General features: G+C 60.4%; 1 protein-coding gene across 1 annotated transcript; it reads right to left on the bottom strand.

Moving 5' to 3' along the window:
* Positions 1-299: 299 nt before the first annotated feature.
* On the bottom strand, positions 300-6,973 carry Abhd17a (abhydrolase domain containing 17A, depalmitoylase). Its single transcript, XM_052747154.1, has 5 exons — positions 6,825-6,973; positions 3,135-3,659; positions 2,212-2,406; positions 780-959; positions 300-705 (listed from the first exon to the last, which is right to left on the bottom strand). Exons 2-5 carry the CDS (start codon positions 3,464-3,466, stop codon positions 480-482), a joined length of 933 nt encoding a protein of 310 aa, XP_052603114.1. The 5' UTR covers positions 3,467-3,659; positions 6,825-6,973; the 3' UTR covers positions 300-479.
* Positions 6,974-8,782: the final 1,809 nt, after the last annotated feature.

Genomic DNA, 8,782 nt, shown 5'->3' with positions numbered 1-8,782 from the left:
CTGCAGACAGGCCCTTCCTCACCCTGGGGACCCTAAGGCTAGAAGAGACGTGACTCAGCTCTGCAGAGCACACACCACCCTACCTAGGGATGTCCTGCAGTCCTGGGGAGACCTCAGCTCCCACTGGTACAGCACCCGTCATGCCCGCATCTGGAGTGGGGATGGGGACTGCTGCAGAGCAAGGCGCAGGTCTGGTCAGGAGGACCTGAGGTCTTCCTCACAGCCCGTACCCGGCTGGTCTTAGTGATCTCCCAGCCCCAGGAAGACGCACTGGAGCCATGAAGAAGCCAGGGCAATCCTAAAATCTTAAACCTTTAATTAGTTTCCCTCTTTCCTTCTCTTTGCTTCCACAAGGAGAGGAGGGCCTCCATCACCTGCACATGGCTCGTGGCCGTGGGGTGCCGGGCAGGGTCCTGGGCGCCGGGTCACATGCAGCCCCGGCAGGAGGCCCGTGTACTGCTGAGGTCCCTGCGGCTTGGCTAGGTGCGCTGGCTGGGCAGCTCCTGGGAGATGAAGCGGCGCAGGCGCTCCAGGTACTGACTGTACAGCTCAATATCGTTGTGCCCAGCGCCCTCCACCCACAGCGGCTCCACGGCCTTCGGGCAGCGCTCATACAGTGCCAGCCCGTGTGAGAAGTCGATCACCTCGTCCTCCGTGCCATGGATGATGAGCACCGGTGATGTGATCTTCGACACCTTCTCGATGCTGAGGGAGAAGATGGTCAGGCCATCCCCACACCTGCCCCAGGCCCCTCCCCCAGGCTCCGGCCCCAGGCTCACTTAGGGAAAGCATCGAAGCAGTACGTCTTCTTGGTGTCGGGGAAGGCCACCCGCATGCCCGAGGTGAGGGGCGAGTGCAGGACCACCGCAGCGCACTCATAGCGCGACGCCAGGTCCACCGTGGGCACCGTGCCGATGCTCTGGCCATACAGGATGATGCTGTCCGGGCTGATGCCGTACCTGACCGACGACAGCAGCAGGGGGGTCGGCAGGCCCTGCCCAGCCGCAGCCCCCTGGTTTTTCCCTCAGTCCCTCTGACAGGGCCTGAGTGAGGCAGGCTGGGGACCTAAGAGTCCAGATCGGAAGTTCTGGTCCCCTCCCGACCCCAGAGAGAAGGCAAGCCGTCTCTTCCCAGCGCTGCCTCCCCACAAGCTTGGGTCCTGGGAATTTAGGAAACTGTGTCCCCGGTTGGCGTGGCCCAGTTTAGGGTCCCCTGAGTCTCTCCTGCCCAATTAGAAGCTTGCATCACACAGGCAGTGTGGCTGCCCAGGTCCTGGGAGCCAGCCCATTCCCAGCTTCCCCTGCGGCCCTCCCACCCCAACAGATCACTGTGGCCACTTAGCCCGGGTCAACTGGCCTAGTCCCGCCCCTGCCAGAGTTCCCACCTGCCACAAGCCTCCGCAGGACCCTCCCCTGATCCCAGGCAGGAGCTGACCGCCTCGGGGCGGCCTGCACTGCTCCTGTGTGCTGACCAAGACCCACCTGCTCTGCCTGCTCAGCACTAGCCACAGCTCAGGCCTAAGCTCCTCCCATTATGGGGGCGGCCCCTTCAGAAGGGTCCCTCCCACCTCCCCTGAGGCTTAGCTATGGAGTTGGGAGAGGTCTCCTGGAGGTCAGTGCCTTAGTGGGACAAATGGACAGAGTTGGGACCCAGCCCAGTGACAGCTGGTACATCTCCAGGGTAACCACGGTCCCCCACCTCCCCAGGGCTGTCAGCGTCCCGGCAACACGTGGGACCCCAATGACAAGGTTGGGGGCCTCCAGAACTAGAGATGGCTGACCTCTTCTATCCCCCTGCATGGGCCCTGCTCTATGAGGGAGCAAAAGGAGCCCTCGTGAGGTGGGCTGAGGTTGGGAAGACCGGGATGCAGGGTGTGACAGAGGAGCCTCAAGACTAAAGGTCTGGGCTGCAGGCTGGCGGTCCAGACCTGCTGACTGCATCACCTGGGCACCCTCCGATCAGCTGGCCAGTCCCACTGCCACCTGCCCCAGAGCAAGACACGCTAATGACAGAGTCTTAGGGTCCCCTAGCCCTTGGGCGGCCAGGTCCTTCAACAGCCATCTCCTAGACCCGGCTGTCCTCGGCTCACCCCCAGACCAAGTGAAGGAACTTCCCTCTTCCTGTGGACATCACCAGCTCTCTTGGGGGCCACAGGTGCCTATCCCCTCTGGCCCCACCTGGCACTGACAATCCCCCCACACCCTTGCTCACCTGGTGCGAAGGGCCTGCCAGGCTGCATCAATGTCAGCATAGAGGTTCTTCTCCGAGGGCCGGCCAGAGCTGACCCCATAGCCAGAGTAGTCATAGGAGAAGATGTTGCAGCCGATGCGCGTGCCCAGGCCGACGTAGAAGCTGCACATCTGGCCCAGATCCACTGCATTGCCATGCGAGAAGAGAACTGTGTACCTGGTGGTTGGGCAAGAGAGGCATGGACACAGGCTGAGCGTCCATACGCATCTCCGCAGAGCACTCGGGACAGCCGAGCTCCACTGCAGGCTCCCAGAGCCGGAGGCAGGATTGGTGGGGGATGGGCTCCAAGGCTAGTTAGTCCGCAGCCCCTGGGTGTGGTTGGCCAGCAGGCCTCGGGCTGCCAATCTACAAGGGGCATCAGGACCTACAGAGGGACCTACAATGAGTCCAATCTTGACGGACACAAATCCAGCGCAGGAGGCTGATGGCCATCTCCGTGGTAGCATGTACGTACGCTCCACGGTGCTGGGAACTGCACGGAGAAAGAGCCTGCTCCCACGGTGCCTCCCCAAGCGCATGCTGTATCGCTAGGGGGACGGAGGACTGGGCCCCATCCCTGGCCACCAGCAAACGCTTAGGGCCCATTCTGTTCCCAGTTGGCCAAAGGCCAACCTGGACAGGCCTGTAACAAAACAAGGGCCTGGGCCAGGTCAAGGCCATGCACCTGGGCAGCCCTGCCCAAGCGGCTTCCTGAAGCACCTGCTGGCTCGCCCTTTGGACTCCAGACTCACCCGGGAAGCTGTCACCCCCTACCTCACCCTCTGGTGAGGACCTGAAAGCAAGACCCTGAGAGCACGGTCTCCTGTCCTTTACAGGAGGGGTCAGGCTGGAAGGCAAGTTAGTGCAGCGCCCACGCACCCGTGCAGCGAGGCCCGGGGGCTCACCTGGCACCGGGCACGCAGCGCACATACATGCAGGCGATGCGGTTGGCGCGCGCGCTCTTGGTCAGGAAGACCTCGATGGTGTCCAGCTCGCGCTGGCCGTACTGGAAGTCAGCGCGCTCCGTCAGGTGGATCTTCCAGCGCCCAGGGGTGGCCGCTGAGGTCCGCAGGGGTCCCGAGGGGGCAGCACCGGCCCCTCCGGGCCCCGGCTCGGGTTCGGGTACCAGCGAGTAGGTGGGCTCGGGAGGCAGGAAGGCGAGCTTGGCGGCGATGCGGCCCGGGCAGGGCGGGCAGCAGAAGAGGCAGCAGAGCTCGCTCACCGACAGGCCGTTCATGGCGGGCGCCGGGCCCGCGCCGGGCCAGGGGAGGGGCGGGGGTGCTCCGAGACGCGGGCAGCGGGCGGCCAGGCTCGCGGGCCGCACACCTCAGTCCCGTTAGGAGGCCGCGGCCCGGCCCCATCGCGGTCCAAGGCGAGCCCCCGGGAGCCTCGCAGCAGCCACAGGTCTCCATGCCGTACAGTGAGACACCCTGCAGGGACACCGAGATGTGGGTTCCTCCAGAAAGCTACGGGAGAACCAGGCGCCAGCCGGTGCCAGGCAGAGAGGAAGGAAGGCGCGTCCCCACATCCACGGTCTGTCTTGTTCCTCTGGGCCTGCCCACAGCCCTAGCTCACCCTGCATCCTCTCCTGGGCCTCTGATGCACAGCGCGGCTGCTGGGTATGCCCAGCCTCTGCCACCCAGCACTCCAGGCCTATGCCCAAACCTTCTGCCTGCCCAGCAGTTTCTTACACCCTCCAGAACAGGTGACCGAGGCGGCCAGGTCTCCAGCCCAGGAAACCAAACCGGAAGGCTCCCAGGCTCCCACGCAGGGGGAGGGGGAGGGGGAGCCTCGGGGCCTTAGAGCATAGAGACCGAGCCCAGGGGAGGAAACAGACACAAAGGCCAGGAACAGGGACAGGATGCATCTCAGAGGCAGGGCCCCATTGGCTGGGACAACGGTTTGTCCCTGCGCTTGGCCAGGCGGTCTCCCTGGGGTCAGGGCAGCTGGGGCCTCCTGAGGCTGCCACCTCGGGGTCGAATCACCCAACCTCCTGGGTCTTGGTTCTTTGCACCTACAAATGAGGAAACTGCTTGCCTCAGAGGCCGCAGACTGTGGGAGTTAAGTGGGTGACAGGCCTGACTCCAGTGGAAACTCAGAGGCTCCATTTCCGCAGGACACCCAAGTCACACTACCACTGTGTGCAGAGCTGCCCAGTGGACAGACACAGAGACTTTTCCAGAAAAGCCTGCCACTGACCAGGCCTGACATCTCTCACTGCTCAACTTTAACAGGATATCCACGCACACTTGGGTTTTAGGTCACAGCGTCTGAATCCACAGGACAGAGGGACAGGTAGGACAGAGGGACATGTAGCACGCAGGCAGCTGTGGACCTGAGGTGTGCGGCCCGGGGCTGGGTAAAGTGTTGTCCAGTCCATGACAATCAGGGAGCACACTGAGAAAAAGACATGACCGCCAGAGCAGGGACAAAGAAAGTGTCAAGAAATCACCAGCTCCCGCCAGGCTGTGATGGCGCACACCTTTAATCCCAATGCCAGGACGGCAGAGGCAGGCCGATCTCTGAGTTCTAAGCCCGCCTGGCCTACAGAATTCCAGGACAGCCAGAACTACAGAGAAACCCAGTCTTGAAAAACAAAAAACAAAAAAACAAAAACAAAAACAAACAAACAAAAAAAAACAAGAAAAGAAGTCCCCAGCTGGCAGGTGGCAATTCTTAGATGCAGGTGAACCTGCCTCTAAGAGACACCAGGCCCTGTCTGTAACCAGGAGCACTTCTAGCTCTGAGTGATTAAGAGACCAGGGAGACACCAGAGCCACATCTGTAACCCAGAGTACTCCTAGTGTGGAGTGGGTGGGGATTAGGGACTCTGTCCAAGACCCCAAGTAGCCCAGAACATCCCTATAAGGGAATGACCCTTCTCCAAATATCCACAAGGTCAATGTTTAGAGACATCAGCTTTACAGTTCTGGCCTCACCCTGTAACACCCCTTGGGGATGGGGAGTTTGGAGGGACCTGCAGTCCAGGGAGAAAGAAGCCCTGACCACGCAGGAGAACAAGGCGAAACAAGGTCCCACTACCAAGGCCAGGAAAGTGGGTACTACCACTGACTCTTCTTTCCAGTCTATCGTGGATCCCTAGGCCTGATGGTTCCACCTGTCAGCCCCTGAACCTTTCCCCTACCGCACTCCAGGCTCCTTGCCTGGGTCACATCTCAGTCACCACCATCCGTGGCCAGGCTGTTCCCCCCAGCTACTTGACACCTTCAGCAGCACACACCCATCAAGTGCCCTCCCTTTTAGGGGTGCCCTCCTCCCTATTCACAGACCACAGCCCTAGGCACAGCTTCTCAGGGTGCAACCTCTGGGTCTCATCTTGCAGTACACTTTTTTTTCTTTGGTTTTTTGAGGCAGGGTTTCTCTGTAGCTTTGGAGCCTATCCTGGACTAGCTCTGTAGCTCAGGCTGGCCTCGAACTCACAGAGATCCACCTGTCTCTGCCTCCCGAGTGCTGGGATTACAGGCGTGCGCCACCACCGCCCGGTCCGCAGTACACTTTCTAAACAAGTCAGACAAGCACCCTCTGAGTCCTCCACATGGTGAGGACCCCACATACTCATCCTTCTACAGTTAACCAGATTTCCACCCTGCAACAAGGAACTCCGTGGGGGCAGGGCCAGTAAGACCAATAAGCACCGACAACCTTGTGCTGAGCAGCCAGAGAAAATGAGGAAGTTGTAGGAGAAAGAAATAAGCCTCCAACATCTGCCAGTGTTAAAAGGGAGGGAGGGGACAGGCAGCATGTGGGACCTCACTCACAGATGGCTGCCACTGAGTAGAGCAAGCCAAGATATTTCACTCACTGCCACTCAAAAACCCAAGTATTGCGATGACAAAACTAAAACCAGGCCCCGGTGTTACAAGGAGCCAGGCTACTGGAAGGGCTCTAGGGCGACCTACATATGCCTGCTTGCACTGGCATGCCCCAGCCAGCCAGCCAGTCAGGGTAGGGAGGCACCCCCCCCTCCCCCAGAAGCAGCACAAGAGTGTAGACAGGTTGAGGGAATGGCTCAGCAGCGGGCAAAGGCACTTGCTACCAAGTCTGAAGATCCGAGCTGGATCGTGGGGACCCACACAGTAGGAGAGGACTGACTCCACAAAGCTGTCCTCTGGAAAGAGCCAAGAGACAAAACGGGAGAGGTAAACCCCGACGGCGAGCGAGGATTCGAAAAACTGCAAGGACTCCCAGGGGAGGCCGGGCTGGCTCGGGCTGCACCCTCGGGCTCTGTTGCAGGGTGAGGACTTCACCGAGGGGGTGATGGGGAACCATGGAGTCCTGGGCTACATAGGGCAAGCCCGATGTGGGACCCAGCTGGCAGGAAGACACCAGACACGGAACAGAGGTGGCCGGCGAGTGTCAGCAGGGAGAGGGAGGCGGAGGTGGTGTGGGACAGAGCCGCGTCCCGGGGAGGTTAAGCGATTGCTCCAGGAGATGGGGGACGGCCGGGGCCGGGTGGGTGCGCGGGTCGCGCTGCCACCCCCGGAGGGCGCAGGGGTGTCTCGGACGCCGGGCCTGGCTCGCCGCGGCCCCGCTCGGCGAACCGCCGCCGTCCGCGCGCCCCCGCCCGCACTCACCGCCGCCCGCGTCCGCCGGCCCCGGGGCCGCACTCCATGGCTCCCGGCCGCCCGCCCGTGCGTCCGTCTGTGTGTCCCTCGGGACCGCGGCCGGGCCTCCTGCGCCGCCACCACCGCCGCTCCGCCGCGGGCGGAAGTGAGCCTCGTTCTAACACCGCCCCGGAAGTGATACGAGGGGAATGCGCAAGCGAGGAGGTCCCTAGTGTGTGTGGGGGGGCGGGGCAAAGCGACAGCGAAGCGGATTGGGTGGATCGGTGTGGGCGGTGCGTGTGCTGGGGGCGGGGCCACGGCGGCTGGAGGAGCCGGATGTGCTGGGTCGAAGCCTGAGATAAAAGGCGGGGCCTGAGGCGGTGGGCGGGGCTTCTCTGGGGGCGGGGCTACGGAGTCGAAGGTGGAGGATGTAGAGGTGGGGCTCGGGCAGGACAGGGTTCCAGGTGAAGAGGTACAGAGCACCCTGAGGGCGGGGCCTGAAGTGTGGGCGGACCTGAGTGCATGGTCTAGAGGCGGGGCCTGGGGAGGGTGTGGCTCTGGGTCTGCCTAGAGGCGGGGCCTAAGCTGGAAGCCAAGCCAGCTGCAGTGGGCGGGCTCTGCATCCCCTGTTGGTTTTCAAATCATTCCTTCCATTCTTTCCGCATACCTGGAGAGGCGGTAGACCAATCATTCTCTCTCAGGGTCTGGAGACGGCGCTGGAGGGTGGTTCAGCACTTAAGAACACTTGGTGCTCTTACACAAGACCAGAGCTCGGTTCCCAGCACCCACAGGGTGATTCAAAACCGTCTGTAATTCCAGTTCCAGGGGGTCCCACGCCCACTTCCGTCTTCTGCAATTCTCCTTCCCAATTTGACTTGATTTATTTGTCTGTACACAGACGTTACTGTGCCATGGAGCTCCCGTGGAGGTCAGAAAACAGCTTGTGAGAATGGATTCTGTTGCTCCACCTAGTGAGTCCCAGGGACTGAACTCAGGTATTCAGGCTTGGCGGCGAAAGCCTTTTATCCACTGAGCCATCTCACTGGCCCACCTTTTCTTTTTGTTTTTTGTTTGTTTGGTTTTTTTTGAGACAGGGTTTCTCTGTGTAGCCCTGGCTGTCCTGGAATTTGGTCCTGTAGCCCAGGCTGGCCTCAAACTCAGCCTGCCTCTGCCTCCCAGGTACTGGAATTAGGGCCGTGTGCCACCTTGCCCAGCATTCCTTTATCTTCTTATTTTGTATGTAAGAGTATTTGGCTGCATGTATGTCTGTGCACCACATGTATGCCTTGTGCCCAAGGAGGGAAGGCAGTTGAATTCCCTGGAACGGGAGTTATGGGCAGTTGGGATGCTTGTGAGCCACTCTGGGATCTGACAACTGAACCTGGGTCCTCCACAAGAGCAGAAAATGCTCTTAACCACGGAGCCGTCCTGCCAGCCCATTCTTTGGTTGTCCTTTGTTTGTTTGTTTTGTTTTTTCGAGACAGGGATTCTCTGTGTAGCTTTGCACCTGTCCCGGATCTCGCTCTGTAGACCAGGCTGGCCTCGAACTCACAGAGATCCACCTGCCTCTGCTTCCCAAGTGCTGGGATTAAAGGTGGGCGTGGCCGCCAGGCCCCTTCTTTTGGTTTTTTGAGACAGCATCTTAATCTGTAGGTCAGGCCAGTTTAGAACTCATTATATAGCTCAGGCTGGGCCCTCAAACTCAGTAACCCTCATGCCCAAACCACCAGAATGCTAGGCTGACAGACCAGTTGAGTGAAGCTCTCTTTTAGGGAGGTGAGAGGACACCACCTCGGGTGGCCCAGAGTGGTACTGAACCCATGATCCCCTCCACTGGACTATGGGATGAGGCGTGTACCACCACACCGTTTTACTATGTCCTGTGGATTATGTCCTCATTCCTTCCGCCACCCCCAATCTCTTCTGACAAAAATGTCCTAAAGCCCAAACTGGCTTGCTCCTAACACCTGAAAGGGAGAAGGCTGCAC

Source organism: Peromyscus californicus, unplaced genomic scaffold, assembly GCF_007827085.1.
Source record: "Peromyscus californicus insignis strain IS unplaced genomic scaffold, ASM782708v3 Scaffold_1__1_contigs__length_55948999, whole genome shotgun sequence".
NCBI classification, from domain to species: Eukaryota; Metazoa; Chordata; class Mammalia; order Rodentia; family Cricetidae; genus Peromyscus; species Peromyscus californicus.
This window is presented reverse-complemented; position numbering and strand designations above follow the sequence as displayed.